The 19969-nt window shown below is 39.1% G+C and overlaps 1 protein-coding gene across 2 annotated transcripts; it reads right to left on the bottom strand.

The window, feature by feature from the left end:
- Positions 1-2950: 2950 nt before the first annotated feature.
- LOC132113072 (BRD4-interacting chromatin-remodeling complex-associated protein-like) lies at positions 2951-15842 on the bottom strand. 2 transcript variants are annotated; one of them, XM_059520889.1, is made up of 13 exons: positions 15777-15842; positions 15453-15498; positions 15309-15351; positions 13815-13880; positions 12160-13590; positions 11787-11996; positions 11171-11663; positions 10776-10903; positions 10580-10641; positions 6597-6745; positions 5649-5743; positions 5345-5447; positions 2951-5013 (listed from the first exon to the last, which is right to left on the bottom strand). In XM_059520889.1, exons 2-13 carry the CDS (start codon positions 15491-15493, stop codon positions 4295-4297), a joined length of 3540 nt encoding a protein of 1179 aa, XP_059376872.1. In that variant the 5' UTR covers positions 15494-15498; positions 15777-15842; the 3' UTR covers positions 2951-4294. The 2 variants fall into 2 exon arrangements, with proteins under 2 accessions (XP_059376872.1, XP_059376871.1); XM_059520888.1 differs by having other exon boundaries at positions 2951-5016.
- Positions 15843-19969: the final 4127 nt, after the last annotated feature.

Raw genomic sequence — 19969 nt, forward strand, 5'->3', positions numbered from 1 at the left:
GAGTTGTCTGGAGGCTGGCTGTCTTTTTTTACCTTGTAGATGATGTATAATATACTTTTCACATCCTGAAGAATAGCAGTTCATAAAACAGTCCACCACTCATGCAGTTTTACGGTTTATTATTTAGAAAATCAACATTTAATAAATCTATAGAATTGTAAAAAAGAAAGGCATAAAAGGGTCTAAAAGTGGGGGTTGGCGTATCTAGTGAATCTGACAATCTTGTACTGCAGCTTTAAGGCCTCTTTGATTGTGGCGTCGGAACAATCTGTTTGTCAAATGTCCATTTTGGATCATAGCCAATATGCTACATTTCACAAAATACATAATTTGTTACAAACATCTTGTCACATTTAGTGACAGTCACAGTATTTAGTTTGGCGACGAAGTGTTCTATAGGAGTAGTGCATAGCATTTGTCAGGGAAGCAAAAAAAGCTAATATGAACATACAACTTGAGCACAGTATTTGTAAAGTATATTGAGTGATAAAACTAACAGGACAAAGAAACGCTTATAAAATGCCTCACCATACTTCGTTATATAATAAAGTAATCATTGCTGGCATAACATGAGCATTACATTGTAGTAAATTGTCAAGAAAAAACATTAACATAAATAGTTCTGGGGCCAATAAACTTATATCTATAAATAGACTGGATGACTCTAGTTACTGTTTTAGGTTTTGGTGAACAGATACTGGCATTTTTAAGAGTTATACAGGTGCTGGTCATATAATTAGAATATCATCAAAAAGTTGATTTATTTCACTAATTCCATTCAAAAAGTGAAGCTTGTTTTATTATATTCATTCATTACACACAGACTGATATATTTCAAATGTTTATTTCTTTTAATTTTGATGATTAAAACTGACAACGAAGGAAAATCCCAAATTCGGTATCTCAGAAAATTGGAATATTGTGAAAAGGTTCAATATTGAAGACCCCTTGTGCCACACTCTAATCAGCTAATTAACTCAAAACACCTGCAAAGTCTTTAAATGGTCTCTCAGTCTAGTTCTGTAGGCTACACAATCATGGGGAAGACTGCTGACTTGACAGTTGTCCAAAAGACGACAATTGACACCTTGCACAAGGAGGGCAAGACACAAAAGGTCATTGCAAAAGAGGCTGGCTGTTCACAGAGCTCTGTGTCCAAGTACATTAATAGAGAGGCAAAGGGAAGGACAAGATGTGGTAGAAAAAAGTGTACAAGCAATAGGGATAACCGCACCCTGGAGAGGATTGTGAAACCAAAACCTATTCAAAAATAAGGGGGAGATTCACAAAGAGTGGACTGCAGCTGGAATCAGTGCTTCAATAACCACTACACACAGACGTATGCAAGACATGGGTTTCAGCTGTCGCATTCCTTGTGTCAAGACACTCTTGAACAATAGACAGCATCAGAAGCATCTCGCTTCAAAAAGGACTGGACTGCTGCTGAGTGGTCCAAAGTTATGTTCTCTGATGAAAGTAAATTTTGCATTTCCTTTGAAAATCAGGGTCCCAGAGTTTGGAGGAAGAGAGGAGAGGCACACAATCCACGTTACTTGAGGTCCAGTGTAAAGTTTCCACAGTCAGTGATGGTTTGGGGTGCAGTGTCATCTGTTGGTGTTGGTCCACTGTGTTTTCTGAGGTCCAAGGTCAACACAGCTGTATACCAGGAAGTTTTAGAGCACTTCATGCTTCCTGCTGCTGACCAACTTTACTGCACACAGTGCCAAAGCTTCCAGTACCTGGTTTAAGGACCATGGTATCCCTGTTCTTAATTGGCCAGCAAACTCGCCTGACCTTAACCCCATAGAAAATCTATGGGGTATTGTGAAGAGGAAGATGTGATATGCCAGACCCAAGAATGCAGAAGAGCTGAAGGCCACTATCAGAGCAACCTGTGCTCTCATAACACCTGAGCAGTGCCACAGACTGATCGACTCCATGCCACGCTGCATTGCTGCAGTAATTCAGACAAAAGGAGCCCCAACTAAGTATTGAGTGCTGTACATGCTCATACTTTTCATGTTCATACTTTTCAGTTGTCCAAGATTTATAAAAATCCTATCTTTTGTATTGGTCTTAAGTAATATTCTAATTTTCTGAGATACTGAATTTGGGATTTTCCTTAGTTGTCAGTTATAATCATCAAAATTCAAAGAAATAAACATTTGAAATATATCAGTCTGTGTAATGTATGAATATAATATACAAGTTTCACTTTTTGAATGGAATTGGTGAAATCAACTTTTTGATGATATTCTAATTATATGACCAGCACCTGTATAAGATCTGTGTTCTAACCATTTTAAATTATGCTGTGTTTTACTCACCCCAGAGGCATCCTAGGTGTATGTGACTTTCTTCTTACAGACTAATCCAGTCGGAGTTATATTAAAAGTGAGCCAGTGAGTCTCATGAAAACCAACATTTGTTAACAGAAGCAAACAATGCAAAGTTTCCTTACTTACATTTACATTTACATTTAATCATTTAGCAGACGCTTTTATTCAAAGCGACTTACAAATGAGAACAATAGAAGAAGTCAGGTCAACAAGAGAACAACAAAAGTATACAAGTGCCATGACAAGTCTCAGTTAGTCTAGTATAGAACGCATAGGTAGGTTTTTTTTTTTTTTTTTTTTTTTTTTTATAAATTAAAAAGACAAGAAAAGGAAAAGTGCTAATGTTAGTTGGTTAAGTGCAGGCGAAAAAGATGGGTCTTAAGCGGTTTCTTGAAAATGAGTAAAGACTCAGCTGTACGAATTGAGATTGGGAGGTCATTCCACCAGCTGGGCACAGTCCAGGAAAAGGTCCGTGAGAGTGATTTTGAAGGGAACTTTAGCCAGGGAAGACCAGTCTCCTCTTGGCTTGTATCAAAATCCTCCCACATTCTTCTTTACAAATCCTCATTTCGTGCTTCTAATTAGTGAACATTTTGTTTTGATCTCTCCGCTGTGTTTCCGCTTGCGTCACTTCTGAATGGTGCATGCACAAAGCGGACCTCATACGTCATCATCCCAGAGTTTCTTCCATTTACAACAGTGAGCGCAAGCTTGATTAAAGTGATTATTACATTTTGAATATGGATATATTTCTTACAAAAATGCATCGATTCGCTACAGGAGGCCTTTGTTCACCCCGCGGAGCCGTGTGAGGCACTTTATTTTATGTATGGATGATTTTTATTTAACTTCTTTTGGACTGAAGCAATGCAACACCCTCTGACTACAATGATGGAGCTTTTAAGATCAAAGACCATTTTTAATATAACTCTGACTGGATTTGTCTGAAAGATGAAAGTCATATACACCTAGGATGCCTCGGTGGTGAGTAAAACGCAGCCTAATTTTCATTTTTGGGTGAACTAACACTTTAAGTGTGCGTTGAACATCAGAAGTGACTTTTCAAGCAGCTGCAATGGAAATGCAAAAAAAAAATTGTATTTTGATTGAGGCACAACCATATTTTATCAATGATCTGTTAATTATTGCTTTTGCAGTACACTTCATTACAGAATAAGACATACTTTACATCTGCCAGATAATCAATGGAGATTCTGTTACGTTTACATGTACACAGATATCATATTTATAAAATCTCACTGGTGGTTTTGCTGGTGACTTTAGGATGAAATAGGGTATATTTTCTTTGGGGGTAAACAAGTGGGAACTGACATCATTCTCTGAATTGTCTGTGCCTACAACACATGGGCTGCTTTCACACTAGAGTTTATACTGCAGACCCAAGTCTGCTTCACATCAGTTTGGTTCGTTTGGCTGGTGTTTTCTTAACTTGAGTTATGACCAAGCAATTTGCCTTGGTACATTCTCACAATTGCTGTAAAAGGCAGTTTTCAGAGATTAAGGCTTTTAGACCATATTACGTCCACATGAACTGTACCAAAGCTGCCGTTTCCAAATGTACTCTGGTTTGCTTCCTCTGGAGACCCAGAGTTTGGTAAAGACCTATTTAAAACAACCAAACAACGTCAAGCAAACCAAAGTCCCCATCAAAAGAGAAATAACCTTGTTATACACACGTTTACATTTAAAAATGGCATACACATATAGCCAAACTGCTCGTTTTTTAAAATTGTCTTAAACTGAAAAGACTATAAATTAGTATAATGTATCTCCACAAAAATGTTCCAAAGATTTAAGAAACTTTCACAATTATATTTACTCTATTAGAACTTTCTTTCTCAGGAAAATGAATGAATAAAAACGAGTCACTCCTGGATGTGGATCGCAGGATGTGAAAGCCAAATATCCTGAATCTTCAGGCTTTTCCTTCCATCTTATAGTTGTCCTTCTAGCATGCTGCTGATGGCCTGATCCAGTGCACGAGGCTGTTGAATCTTGGGTTTAACCCCTGCTACAGATCCCTGCAACCGTTGTAGCTCCAGGATGCTGTCTAAAGCACTTTGCAGGTTTTCACTCAGTTCCCCGCCTTCCACTAATGCAGGCAAACTGGGAGACTCTGCTACCGAAGCAGTCAGCTTGTTCCTTTTAAACACTGGAGTGCACTGCTCTGGAAGCAAGCCTTGCACCCTTGGAGCTACAAAGTCTTGAGTGGCCACAGAATCAGAGAGGTTCTGCGAATCACTTCCTGTACTTATTGTCTCCATGTCAAGGTGTAATTTCATCTTGTTTAGCTGATCTGGCCTCTGACCATTTTTGTCCTCTGCAACATTTAACAAAGGAGGCTTGAGGGATTCATTTTTCCCCTGAATGGCTCCTCCTTTAGTTAACTGCCCGCTGTAGTTTCGTTTTAACCCAGAGATTACATGTGAGGCATCACATGAGTTGTGGATAACTTTGTTGGATCCTGACTCTTGTCCGATAGTGAGGCGTATTGTTCCTTTGCTGCTGGAGCTATATGTCCTGAGGCCAGGAGGTCTGTCTGATTGCAAGGTCCATGATGGTGGAGATGGAGGACAACCGACGAGGCCAGTCTGGATTGATGGCACTTGGGTGTGCTGAGATGAGTACTTTGACCGGGTCATAAGAAAGGACTCTGCTGAACCACCAAAAGAATGAAACCTGTTCACATTTCACTGTTTAAGGTCAGAGTGGATGTAATCTGTGGCTGTAATTGCAACACTTCATAACAGAGTTTTTCAAATCTGACCCTGGAGTGTCACTTACCCTGCAGAGTTTAGCTCTAGCCCTAATCAAAGACACCTAAGCAAGCTACTGAAGATCCTCCGTTATTAAACAATGACAGGCTCCTGAGTTTGAGCAGGGTTTGAACTAAATGCTGCAGGGCATTGGTCCTCCAGGATTGGATTTGAGGAACCCTGCTAGTGAGAAACATAGGCACACAAAAGAATATAGTGCCTTGTTACCTGGATCTCTTCTGGTTTTGCGTCTGTCCTCCATCAAGGAGAGTCTCTCTGACTGGAGAAACAAACGCTCTAGCATCACCATCTCTGCTGATGGGCTCTCCTGCTGAAGAAAGTGATAATCCCTTATATTCCAGAGAACCAAAATCATTTTTGGAGTTTCAGAACAAATTACTTTGGTCAGTGATTCTGGATTTGTGAGGTGCATTTTATATATATATATATATATATATATATATATATATATATATATATATATATATATATATATATATATATATATATATATATATATATATTATATTACCTGGGATTCAGTCAGAAGAAGTTTCCTGTACTTGTTCAGCATGTCTTTGAATTGTTTCAAGAGAACGACTGAAACACACTCAAACTGCTTGTCCACTGCACAAAGAATGACATATTTTCTCATGTTTATTTAATGTCGAGTCCATTACAGGACAACAATTTTATATAAAATATTGTTAAAGGGGTCATCTGATGCGATTTCAATTTTTCCTTCCTCTTTGGAGTGTAACAAGTAATATCTCTTGGTGCATAAAGAAGACCTGTAAAGTTGCAAAGACTAAAGTCTCAAATCCATAGAGATATTCTTTATCAAAGTTAAGACTCTGCCACACCCCCCTAAAACGGCTCATTCAAATACGCCCTCACATCTCTTCAACACTGTGGACATATTTGCGTAATGCCACCCAAATGTTCACACAAAGAAAGATGGCGTGGTTTCAGTAACACAGTTAGTGTTGAAGCAGTCATGTCAGGGAGATGCTGGGTGTTTATAGGAGAAAGCAAAAGCACTTTATTTGGCCTTCTGAAAGTAAATGCATTTAGGGATCTTTAAGATTACTTACAACAGAACAGCAATGCATTTTATGGACGGCCGTTTCGTGAACCTAGGAGAGGAGGTCATTCTGACTTTGCTACTACAATCTGGTGCTTCTGAAACAGCTACTGTACTGTACTACTGTAAATAAGTATTTGCTATTGAATGTTCAAATGCCGAATTTTGCGGGTCGTGTGTGTGTGTGTGTGTGAGAGAGAGAGAGAGAGGTCACACAGTGAAACAACGTGTTTTAGAGAGGCATAGAGGACCTACAATAATGTACAGTATTTGAAATGTTTTTTGAACATTAAAGCATGTCAACATATTCTGGCACACCAAATACACAAAATAATGATCTTTAAAAAAAGCATCATATGACCCCTTTAAATACAAACTTCATGATTGCAGTCAAACCTGAAATAAAGTCAGCCTGGTTGGGTAGAGCTCTAGCACAAGTATGGTATGGCAACAAATGCCTCAAAGCATCCTCCACTGAAACAAATGGAGCCGAAGTGTTTGGGTTGAGAGCAGCACTGTGGTCCAAAAACAGCTGCTGTTTGAACCTGCAAATGCACAAAGTATTTCCATGTTAAATTAATTTGTGCACATTAAATAGCAACTTTGTAGATGACCATGTTTATATATAAAAAAAAAAAAAAAATATATATATATATATATATATATATATATATATATATTTGTCTTTCAAATCATTTGTTTGGAATATCACTAAAGTGTCCTAGACAAAGAAAAGAAAAGCCTTATCTTGGTCTTTCTTCACTGTTCGTGGAGTCTCATCTTACATGAAGATGATAATAAAGGCATCAGAACTCAACAGTATCAACTTTTCTTGACCTGAGTTAATATTTCGATTTTTTTTTATTTGTTTGACGGAAAGCTTTGCACACACAGAAACACACACACACACACACACACACATATATATACATATATTTATTTATAAAAAATAAAAATAAAAACTCCCTAGAAATTAAAAAAGCAATGCATTGTCATTCATGAAAGGGGGTCGCACTTGAAAAAAGAGCCTCTGTTAGACTTGAGTTGACAAGGACTGCAATGTCAATCTCCTTTTACATTTACATTTACATTTACATTTAATCATTTAGCAGACGCTTTTATCCAAAGCGACTTACAAATGAGAACAATAGAAGCAGTCAGGTCAACAAGAGAACAACAACAGTATACAAGTGCCATGACAAGTCTCAGTTAGTCTAGTATAGAACGCATAGGTAGGTTTTTTTTTTTTTTTTTTTTTTTTTTGAAAAGTGCTAGTGTTAGTTGGTTAAGTGCAGGCGAAAAAGATGAGTCTTTAGCTGTTTCTTGAAAATGAGTAAAGACTCAGCTGTACGAATTGAGATTGGGAGGTCATTCCACCAGCTGGGCACAGTCCAGGAAAAGGTCCGTGAGAGTGATTTTGAACTTCTTTGGGATGGTACCACAAGGCGTCGATCACTTGCAGAGCGCAAACTTCTGGAGGGCACATAAGATTTAACCAATGAGTTTAGGTAAGTTGGTGCCGTGCCAGTGGTCGCCTTGTAGGCTAGCATCAGTACCTTGAATTTGATGCGAGCAGCTACTGGTAGCCAGTGTAACCTGATGAGGAGAGGAGTAACGTGAGCTTTTTTTGGCTCATTGAAGACAACCCTCGCTGCTGCATTCTGGATCAATTGCAGAGGCTTGACAGTACATGCAGGAAGGCCCGCCAGGAGAGCATTACAATAGTCCAGTCTGGAGAGAACAAGAGCTTGGACAAGAAGTTGGGTTTGCTTGCTCTGACAGGAAGGGTCTAATCTTCCTAATGTTGTATAAGGCAAACCTGCAGGACCGGGTAGTTGTAGCAATGTGGTCGGTGAAGCTTAACTGATGATCCATCACAACTACTAGGTTTCTAGCTGTCCTCGAGGGAGTAATGGTTGATGAGCCCAGAAGTTGTGATGAAGCAATGGGTTAGCTGGAATCAATGTCAATGTCAATGTCACCTTTATTTATATAGCGCTTTAAACAAAATACATTGCGTCAAAGCAACTGAACAACATTCATTAGGAAAACAGTGTCAATAATGCAAAAATGATAGTTAAAGGCAGTTCATCATTGGATTCAGTTATGTCATCTCTGTTCAGTTAAATAGTGTCTGTGCATTTATTTGCAATCAAGTCAACGATATCGCTGTAGATGAAGTGTCCCCAACTAAGCAAGCCAGAGGCGACAGCGGCAAGGAACCGAAACTCCATCGGTGACAGAATGGAGAAAAAAACCTTGGGAGAAACCAGGCTCAGTTGGGGGGCCAGTTCTCCTCTGACCAGATGAAACCAGTAGTTCAATTCCAGGCTGCAGCAAAGTCAGATTGTGCAGAAGAATCATCTGTTTCCTGTGGTCTTGTCCTGGTGCTCCTCTGAGACAAGGAGTTCACCAGGAGTTCTGTCTTCGTAAGGTTAAGCTGAAGGTGATGGTCATTCATCCAGCTAGAGATGTCACTCAGACAGGCTGAAATGCGAGCAGCTACCGTCGGGTCATCTGGTTGGAATAAGAGGTAGAGTTGGGTGTCATCAGCGTAGCACTGATAAGAAAAGCCATGCTTCTGAATGACAGATCCTAATGATGTCATGTAGATTGAGAAGAGAAGTGGTCCAAGTACTGAGCCTTGAGGAACCCCAGTAGCAAGGTGGTGTGACTTTGAAACATCACCCCTCCAAGACACACTGAAGGATCTGTCAGAGAGGTAGGACTTAACCCACAGGAGTGCTGTTCCAGAGATGCCCATCTTTCTGAGGGTGGACAGGAGAATCTGGTGATTAACAGTGTCAAAAGCAGCAGAAAGGTCCAGTAAGATGAGTACCGAGGATTTTGAAGCTGCTCTTGCTAGTCACAGGGCTTCAGTAACCGAGAGCAGAGCAGTCTCAGTTGAGTGGCCACTTTTGAAGCCAGATTGGTTGCTGTCCAGGAGGTTGTTCTGTAAATCTCCTTGAGATGGTCAGCCCTGAGCTTTAACTACCTTATATTCCATCTTTTTATTAATAGCATTTATGCTCATTGTCAACAACTCTAGTTTGTCTTAGAGTGGACAAGTGTCTCAGGATGCCATTCTGACTCAGTGTAGCACCCTATATGTCAATGAATGTATAGTATAAAAGCTACCGTAACTCCATAATCTCAGAATATCTGAATACAATCTGAATACAATATTTTCTCCAACAAGTTAACAGGCAGAATGAGACCCTTTGATTCTGGTTGTCCACCTATCTATTCTAGGGTTCAGACTTCGCAAATGCCTCTTAATGTACCACAGAAAAATATGTATTGTTCAGGACTTGCCTCCACCTATTAGGCCTAATGGCCTTGCACTTGGCAATGTTTCCGTTCCACATCTAAAAGTTTGTCTTTCATTATTGGGAGTTGTACTGGACAGATGTAAATGATATTGATGAAATTAATTCAGGCATTCTTTTGGAAGAGGGATCCAGTGTTTAAAACGGGCATAAAATACTAACAATGCATCTAACAAGGTTTAGGGTGTGACTCAAAAACCAAATAGTTACTTTTGTGTGAAAAGAACAAGATTGTTCCTGAAACTGGGGTAAGTTCCTGCAGTGGGATCTATACACAGATGTTCTCTGTCTTTTTGGGTTCTAGAACATAGTTAAATGCATCAGAGGTGTGTGTTGTGCATTCAGTTTCTGTCTGGTGTTGGGGTTACAGTTGACGTAAAACTATTCTGCTGAATCACAAATAAGTGGTAAACACAACCAAGTCATTTTTTTTTTCCAAACCAGCTGTCCCGACCTTCCCATACTGCACTGGAGCCCCGGCATCAACCGTCCAATCACTACCTCAAACCCGCGGTGTAAGAGACACCAACAAAACAGAATTGTAATATATTTACGTTGTAGTGTTAACAATATGCAAAAGATAATTCCTAACCTAAGGTGCCTTGAAATGTATTGTCTTTTATTCCATAGTCTCAGCCTCAGAGGTCACCCCCACGAATCGTTAGCTGAACATCTGATGCATATCGCACACAAAATTGGAAACGCTTCAGGAGTTTTGAAGCCTTTATCGGATTGTTTAAATTATACAAAATTTCTGTGAGATGTGTGTGTCTCATTTCCACGCCCCTAAACATGACACAGCACGAAAAGCAACATGATGGTTGGTTGCTTTACCTGACATATGGCCTTTTGGGTGGGCCTTGGCCATTCTGCCGTCAGTCTGAAGGTCTGGCTATACAAGACTATTTATTCCACAATCAGCTGGTCTAACAACACAATTTCTTCTGAGTTACAGCCCTGCCTTTGGCATTTTCAATCTTAAATGTTTTTGAATTCATACTGATGTCTTCATAGAATAAGGATGCTGCTGATTTAATCTATTTTACTTACCTGTGTTGCCTGTTTGTTAGTCTCAGCTTCTCCTCTTTTGGATCCACGCCTGCTGATGGAATCTGTGACATGGAGGGAATTTTAATAACATAATTCAAATCCAAAATTACTTTGAAATTCTGAATCCATTTGAAATGTCCCATCTTCCTGAAATCTAGCATGATTTGACTAAGACACATTTCTTTTGCACCTTTACCTGGTTCTTCTGAAGTGTTGAGTAGGTCTCGTTGTCCTGGGCAAGCAGCCTGGGTCCAAGATGTACCTTCTCCTGTAACTCACGCTGATTAAAAGAGATTATCCCAGTGCTCCTTGGGACTATGAGCTCTAATTAGGGGAGGTATAAGTTTGACGCCAAAATGGATGAGAATGATTATAACATTGTTTATATATATATATATATATATATATATATATATATATATATATATATATATATATATATAAGAATATATGTGACTCTGGTCCACAGAACTAGTCTTACGTAGCATGGGTATATTTGTAGCAATAGTCAAAAATACAGCAATAATAATACAGTAAGAGCAATAACATTTATTGTTACTGATGGAAAGTTAGTCTCATTTAAGAATTTACCTGTGTCATGTTCACCATATTGCTGCTTGTACTCATGGTCGGTTGACTCGGTTGAGGTTCTGCTTAGCTCAGTTAACACATGACTTTGGCCCAATTGCTCCAGATACATAAACAACTTCTCTAAGGAAGAGGAAGGGCTCTTATTCATCACTGGCCCCCCTTGACACTTGGGGTCAGCACCAAGAGCAATTAAAACAGAAGAATCCTGCTCATCTGAGACTGGAGTTGTCGAGCCTTTCATGGACTCTGTGTCTGTGGTCTTTACAGAGCGCTGGCCAATAGGAGACTGCAAAAGAATATCTGTGTGCTCTGAATCATGGCATGTTGGCATAAGAATCTCTTCACTCTCATACAAGGAAGAGAAAGTCTCAGATGCAGTCAAGGATGAAAGTGAGTCCTCAGCTTCACCTACAGAAGCAGAGATATGGTTGTCCATTTGCACAAGCAGAGTTGGAGCTAGGAGATCTTGGCTGGCTGACGGTTTTTGTGGAAACTGCAGGGAAAGACATATATTTTGTATTTACTGAAGAAGTAGACGATAAATTCCTAATATGCTGTTACAGTTCAAATCTGTGTTAGAATGTAATTGAATTTACAGAGCACAGTTTTAATTTACCTGTTGGGAAGGATGCACTAAAGCCTGATTATGATTTAATGGGTTATGCTCTCCTGTCTGGGTAATCAGCTGGGGCGATAATGACAACACTGTCTTAGGGGTAAAACTAATATCAGGTGATGACTGAAGTAGAGTTGATACTGGAGAGGACAGAGGGTGTATCTCTGCAACAGGTGCTTCCACTGAAGCTGGAGGAAGCAATCCGCTCTCCTCAAGTGAACAGAAACATTGAACAAATGTAATAAGCAACAAATCTCTTATAAAATAACAGCTCTTTTAAAATTGAATAATAACAAATAAGATTCTGAAACATAATATAATACTGTTTAAGAAAATAAAGACCATGCCTAACATTGTTACAACAGAAACTCACTAGAAACGGTTCATTGATTTTCTCCTGTTGGGCTTCTGTTGTTCTCTCGGGCAAGAGAAGCACAGAGTTCTGGGTAAGACATGCCTTTCCCTCAGGTCCACTTATTCGAGCACTTTGGGCTTGAGGCACCAAAGGCACACTTTGTATCATAGACTGATCGTTTTCTATTCGTATGGTGGTCAAATCAGGAATAAGCATATTGGCATTATTGATCAATGTGATCTGGTTTCCATCAGTGTTTTGAACTACCGCATCATGCTGCCCCTGCACTTGAGGTGCATAGGTCCCTGCTAGCTGTGTTGGCATCTGGAAGACTGTAGGAGGTGTTGACCGAATTGGTAAGGACCCTGACAGAAGAGCCCCTTGTTTTAAGGTGAGCTGTCCAGTTGCGGAGGTGAAAATGGGGCTGAAGTTGATTTGCCTTGGCCGTACAGTCACAATATCAGAACTGTCAACACTGGGTTTGTTAGACACCTGATTACTTGGTGTACTAAGAATACACCTTGGGATGCTGGTAGACTGGGACAAAGTTGCAGGTGTTTGGCTCGGCAGAATGAATTGTCTCTTGCCCTGAAAAGGATCCTGGGGCTGAATGACAATGGGTCCTCCCTGACCAACCAGACTGAAGCTAACAGGTTTGCTGACACTTGTAGTGGACTGTGATTGTAAGGAATGTTTTAAGTTAACAGAAGGGGATAACAAGACACTCTGTGATGTATTTGTTGAGATGAAGGTAAATCCTGGTAATGGTTTTTGTCCTGATGGCCTGGGACTGATGCTTACTGGTAACTTTGGCTGAATGGGTAGAGGGGTTTTTTGTAACATGACCCCTGATGGGGTAATTGTTCTAACGGTGGAGGCCAACATGTGGTGGGTTGGTAGGGTCTTTTGGATAATCATGTTTGTGCGTTGTGCTGAATCAAGAGAAAAGGATGCCTCTAGTGGAGGTGCAGGGAAGACATTCCCAGGAAGTAGACTCATTAACTGCGTTCCTGGAGGTTTGAGTGAGGGACAGCCTGGGCCAACAGCTAACAAAGATGGCTGAGGAGGCTCCACTGCTGTTTGTGTGTCCTTTGGTAAAGAGTTCAACCCAGGAAGGGTCAATGGTTTGGAGAAATACGGTTTTGAAGGCAAAGGAATGGATGTGCCAGACAAACCAAACTGGAGAGTTTCTGCTGTCTCTAAAGGAAGATTGTCTTCTGTGATGTCAGCCTCCTGGAGACTCTCCTGGAGAAAGTCACAGATCTCTTCAGACTCTTTCTGCTGTTCCACTAGTTGGACATTGGGATCTTCTTGCACCTCTGGACCTCCACTTCCAAATGAGGATCCCGGTGATGCCAGCAGTGCCTCCTCCAGAAAGGAGAGATCCACACAGCAAGAGACTGGAGTGTCCTGAGAACAAGCATAATCTGCTAACAGAGATGCAGGGCTCTGCAGAACAGTCACAACAATCATGTTAAAGGTTTGTTAATCTGTTAAAAGCATTTAAACATTATTTAAAGCTTAAAACACTATTTTAAAGCTTAGTCACAAATCCATTCTATTGGAACTAAAAAAGTGTTTGTTTTTTTAGACAGACAGGCATGTTCTGGGAGGTCCAAGCTGAAACAAATCTAAATGCTCCCTCTTCCATGGGGAGACAGGTCTAGACTCACTGGAGTGTCTGTGAAGAGTGACGGCTCTCCAGAGGATAAATCAATGAGTAAGTCTCCACTTGGCAGCTGTTTGAACAGAAGGGAGGAGGGACAGTTAATTGCATGGGATAATTATATAGAACTTGTATTTGAACACAAAAATGTATACACAAACACAAGATTTTCTTCTGTTTAACTTTCTTCAAAGTGATCTATGTAAGATCTCTCTATATACGTCCTTAGTATATAGAGAGTCCAAAAGTTCCAAAATTAATGTAACTGAAACAAGTTTGGCGAAAGTACTGTAACAGATAGTCACTAATGTTACTACCAATAAAGGTGACATATAATGCACCTTTGACATAGGTTGAACATAGGTTGTGTGGCCGCAGTGTGTGAAAACAACCAGCCTATAATGGTAAAAATCCACCAAATCCACCAATTTATAATTCCCAAAAATCATAAACCGTCTCTCCACACAAGCAGTTCCAGACTATGATGACACAATCAGTGAAACTCCCACCCATCTTTGATGCTCTTTGCCCTATTAGCATATACACAGCCCTGAGTGAGAAGCAGCAGTCCGCCATTACTGTTCTCTTGCTGTAGCTGCTGGAGGTACAATGTGAGTGCCAAAGAGCCATTAAAAGTGTCATGTGTTGGAATGCACCAACAAACCTATGAGTCTCCATAGACCGCTGAGGACATGGTGGTTATATTTCTTTTTTGAAGGAAATGTCCCAGAAAAAGAACGGAAAAGTCGTATACGTTTCTGCTAACATTTTACACCGGACTGCCTCACAAACGAGGATCAGTTCACTGCTGGGGTTGTGCAAAGATTGCTTCTGAAAGAGGGATCAATACCAATGCTTTGTGTGCAAATGTCCAGACTCCAGACAAAGTAAGCATCATGCATCATATTTTGTTTTTCAAAAGAGATTCTTGGCTCTCTGTAAGGCTAATGTTGCTAAAGCTACCATTGTCAATGCCCGTTTTCATTAATGCTGCCTTCAAGTGCTACCAGAATGATCGTGAATAGGAATGTGCTAGTTAAAAATTGCATTTGAAAGCAATGTGTGAGGTCAGTAACACGGCCACCATAACATAGGTATGCCCACGAGCATGAGCTCTTGAAGCTCTACACTCTTCTGAGCAGGGAGCAGGGTTGCCAGATTTTCATAACAAAACCCACCCAATTGCTACTCAAAACTAGCCCAATTGCAAAATCGTAAAAATCGCATTCTGGGGGTAAGTTTCATGTTATTGGGGTTGATTTAACCCACGGACCCATGGCAACATTGTTAAAGTAGCCCAATTCTGCATGAAAACCACAGACTTGTCAACACTGGAAGGGAGGCGGGAGCACCAGCTCATTTTCATTTAAAGGGGACATGCACATCAACAGAGCGGACTGAGCGGACATCAGAAAACTATTTAAAATATTGTGCATAATAATGCATTCTTTGGCACCTTTACAGATTAAAGCCATACTGTAATATTATGATCCCTCCATACCTCATTTGTCCCATGAAGAAAATCATTCAGAGCTTGAGGGTCACTGTTTCAAAGTAAAACATTTAAAAGTTAACATATGGGCAAAATATCAATGCAAATCTTCAAACTAAGAGAATTCATTTTACTGGATGTAACAACACTTACCACAAAACATCAAATAAACAAATACCATCTTCATCCTCCATTTCAACTGAACAAAAAAGAAGTTGGATTGGAATTACAAAATTATGATGAAACTTATAACAAATTAAATTATGATTTGACAAAATATGCATTTATTATTTGATATTAAATCGAATACGTCAGTATTGTGTATGTATAATGTACTATATAAATGAACTCCAATACACTTAAAAATGTAAACAATATTATGGTGCCGAATCTCTAGTAAATTTGCTATTATTACGATGTATTAATGAGATAAAACCACATAGTGTATATGTAGTAATCTGGGTTTTGTAACCTAACCTTTTATTAGGGTGGCTCCATTTAGACCAGGGAGATTGAGTTTCTGTGGACTTCATTGACTGGATTAGAAAACTAGACATTAGGAACTGTGTATAAAAAAAAAGTTATTAGTCTTTGAAAGTGTATGGATGTTAAAAATTAAATGGCTTGACTGAACTGACCTGGCAATCATACTTTATAAATGAAATCTTATAATTTCCCTGTTCTGTATATTTTTGGTCAAACAACCTACAAAGTGTAACATCTAAATGACCTGTTAATTTACTGAATATGACTGACTCAGCCTGATTATATCGAGTTTTACCAATGTGACATGATGTATTGAGTTTTTAAAGGATTAGAGTAAGATTTGAGTTCTTCCTGCAATGTGGTAACTTTCAAGTTAACAATAATGTTATATTTCAACTACAAATTCAATTACAAAAGGCTAATTCATGTTTATAATGTTGCACACTGCTGTGTCACAACCCTAACAAGTACCAACCATGTATGAACTGACGATTTGTGCTAGCCTGTCAGATTTTGCTACCTCCCATTATAACATATGGTAGCATAATTGTGTTATAGGTATATATAAACATATAAATAATATAATAAATAATCACATTTTCAGTCAATTTTCATTAATATCTAAAATAAATTCTGATTGAGTGATTGGGCTTTGTGGAAGAATTAACTTCAGGAATGACCAAATGACATATTTATAGCTACAGGTTTTTTGGGGTTTTTTTTTTTTAGTCAGCGTTATAAAATATTTATACATGCTCCGATAATATATATATATATATATATATATATATATATATATATATATATATATATATATATATATATATATATATATATATATATATATGCATGCATTATGTAATATCGTGTACACATCATGAACCGCATGCCATCGCTTGATCAGTATCGGTTCATTGCGCAGAGTACAAATCGATACATTTGCATTGGTTCGCATCTTTAGTTAGACATGTTCCCTTATTTTTGTGACTTATGACTTAAATCGGAGGTCCAGACACATAGCCTAGATCTCCTCCATTGACTTCTCTGTCATATTTTTCTTTACCTACATCCGCATTTCCACAGCACACGTTGTCGTTTAATATCAAAATTACGCGCTGGCTGTTTTAGAAATGATTAATGAATAAATCCTTATTCCCAGATCATACCCAGTTCGTACCCAGAGATGACATGTGCAGTCGTTTGCGTCTGTGTAAAAAGGAAACACTTGAGGTTTAAAGGATGCTGCTGAGGACGCGGTTCGCAGGAGGAGATGCGCACACAAACGCTCCTCATGTGAACACACAGCCGCACATTTATCCCTTCATACATCCTGTGCCGCGCCATAACGCGGATAATCTAATGCGGAATATCGCAGAGAAAAAAAGAACTCACCAGCGTCTTTGCGTTTTATTGTCCTTTCAGACGGGCCTGTGCGCCATCCATCCGTACCCACATGCTCAGGGAGGAGGGGGAGACGGGCTCGCGAGGGTGGGTGACAAACACGGAGGTAGAGGAGACTGAGGGCACTTGTGCTGCTCTTCAGACTCAGCGACACGAACCCAGAAGCGCGCTGCTTTTCACACGCATTTGGAAACACTTTACATGATACTAAGATTGACCTTGAGCGATCTTATTCTTAGATCAGTGAACAGATAAGGTGAATGCAATATCATACTCTCTTTTTAACAATAGACTATTCTGCTTCAGAGACTAATTGATAATGATAATGACAGCAGTGTTCTAGGGCTCATTGTCAAAAAATAAATAAATAAACAAATAAATCCCAAACCAAATTAACGACAACAACAAAAACCCAGTTAAACAAGTTCTGTGGCAGACCTTCAAAACTTAGTCTTTAAATAGAATATTGTTTTCTGGAAAAAAAAAATTCTCCAACTAAAATAATATTTTCTGAATGATTATTTATTTATTTGGATAAGTGAAAAAATAAATACACAGAGAATTAAAAGGAAAGGTAAAATTTAGGCTAATAATGTTAAATATTTTTGGTGGAGTATTATTTTTTATTTTTTTATTCATTATTATTATTTCTTTTTATTATTTTGTATTATATCAGTGAAAATATATTGCAATCAGTTCAGACATCGCACAGTGCTCATTCAATAAATGCACAGCTAAACAGATGAGTTTTAAGTCTAGATTTAAATGTGACTAGTGTTTTAGCTCATCTGATCTCTTCTGGAAGCTGATTCCAACTGCGGGCGGTATAGTAACTAAAGGAGGACTCCCCTTGTTTTGTGTGAACCCTTGGTATTTCTAACTGACTCGATCCTAGTGATCCGAGTGCTCTGTTAGGTTTATATTCAGTGAACATATCTGCAATATATTTCAGTCCTAGGTCATTTAGTGACTTATATATGAGTAAAAGTACTTTAAAATCAATCCTAAATGTAACTGGAAGCCAGTGTAAGGACCTGAGGACTGGTGTGATATGCTCAGATTTTCTGGTTCTTGTCAGAATCCTGGCAGCAGCGTTCTGGATGAGCTGCAGCTGTCTAATGGTCTTTTTGGGAAGGCCGGTGAGGAGCCCATTACAATAGTCCACCCTGCTGGTGATGAAGGCATGAACAAGTTTCTCCAAGTCTTGACTGGAAACAAAAGATCTAATTCTTGCAATGTTTTTTAAATGATAGTATGCTGATTTAGTTACTGCTTTGACATGACTGTTGAAACTAAGGTCTGTCTCCAGAATCACACCAAGATTCCTGACTTGATTTTTAGTTGTTTGACCCCTAGAGTCAAGGTATGCATTCACCTTGAACACTTCATCTTTGTTTCCAAATGCAATGACTTCTGTTTTTTCCTTGTTTAACTGAAGAAAGTTCTGGCACATCCAACTATTAATTTCATCAATGCATTGGCAGAGGGAGTCAATGGGGCTGTAGTCATTTGGAGATAAGACTAGGTAAATCTGGGTATCATCAGCATAGCTGTGATATGCAATTTGGTTCTTTCTCATTATTTGACTTAGTGGAAGCATATTCAGGCTAAACAAGAGCGGTGCAAGAATTGACCCTTGTGGGACTCCGGATGTCATGGACGTCCACTTAGACTTATGCTCTCCTAGACTCACATAATAGGCTCTCCCTTTTAATTATGACAGGAACCATTTGAGTACCATCCCAGAAAGCCCGACCCAGTTTTCCAGTCTCTAGTAGTATGTTATGATCGACAGTGTCAAACGCAGCACTGAGATCTAGCAATACCAGCACCGATATTTTGCCAGAGTCACAATTTAAGCGAATATCATTTATTATCTTAATGAGTGCTGTCTCTGTGCTGTGATGCAGTCGAAAACCACATTGAAAATTGTCCAGGTATCCATTTGAGTTTAAGAATTTGTTCAGCTGATTAAAAACTACCTTTTCTATGAATTTGCCTATAAAAGGAAGATTAGATATTGGTCTAAAATTGCTCAAAATGGTGTTATCAAGATTGCTCTTTTTCGGGAGGGGTTTAACAACAGCAGTTTTTAGGGAGTTTGGCAATGTCCCAGAAAGAAGTGAGGCGTCCACCACTTCTAAAAGATCTGCTTCTAAGCAGTTAATCACACTTTTGAAAAAAGATGTGGGAAGTGTGTCAAGATAGCAGGTTGATGATTTTAGGTGCTGCACCATGTCTTCCACAATTTTGCTATCAATTGTTTCAAAAGTAGACATAGTATCTTTTTGATATTGAGGCCGAATCTGTCTGACCTCCGCATTACTTGAGGATGTGCTAATCGCCTTCTTGATATTGATGATCTTCTCAGAAAAGAAGGATGCAAACTCATTGCATTTGCTGTCTGAGAGCATTTCACTGGGAATCTGACTTGGGGGGTTTGTCAGTCTCTTAACAGTGGCAAAAAGAGTTCGAGTGTTATTTAAGTTACTGTTTATAAGGTTTGAGAAGAAATTCTGTCTAGCTGTGGCTAGTTTCAAATTAAAAGCATGAAGGCTGTCTTTGTAGATGCTATAGTGAATTTCAAGTTTTGTCTTCCGCCACATCCGCTCTGCTTTTCTGCATTGTCTTTTCATAGTCTGAACTGCTGTTGATCTTCTCCAAACTGATTTCTGTCTGTTTGTTTTCTTTCTGATTATTATTGGAGCAATATCATCAATAACATTCTTAACTTTTGAGTTGAATGAATCAAGGAGAATATCAACCGAGTCTGCAGAAAAGCT

Source organism: Carassius carassius, chromosome 32 (genome assembly GCF_963082965.1).
Source record: "Carassius carassius chromosome 32, fCarCar2.1, whole genome shotgun sequence".
In the NCBI taxonomy this organism is placed as follows: domain Eukaryota; kingdom Metazoa; phylum Chordata; class Actinopteri; order Cypriniformes; family Cyprinidae; genus Carassius; species Carassius carassius.

What these genes read in the sequence shown, in the direction of transcription:
- LOC132113072 (XM_059520888.1), bottom strand. Translation starts at nt 15,493, where the DNA reads ATGGAGGATGAAGATGGTATTTGTTTATTTGATGTTTTGTG. An exon ending in TGTTTATTTGATGTTTTGTG is followed by an intron (nt 15,352 to 15,452) that starts GTAAGTGTTGTT and finishes ACTTTGAAACAG; the next exon opens with TGACCCTCAAGCTCTGAATG. An exon ending in AAATCAATGAACCGTTTCTA is followed by an intron (nt 11,997 to 12,159) that starts GTGAGTTTCTGT and finishes TGTTCACTTGAG; the next exon opens with GAGAGCGGATTGCTTCCTCC.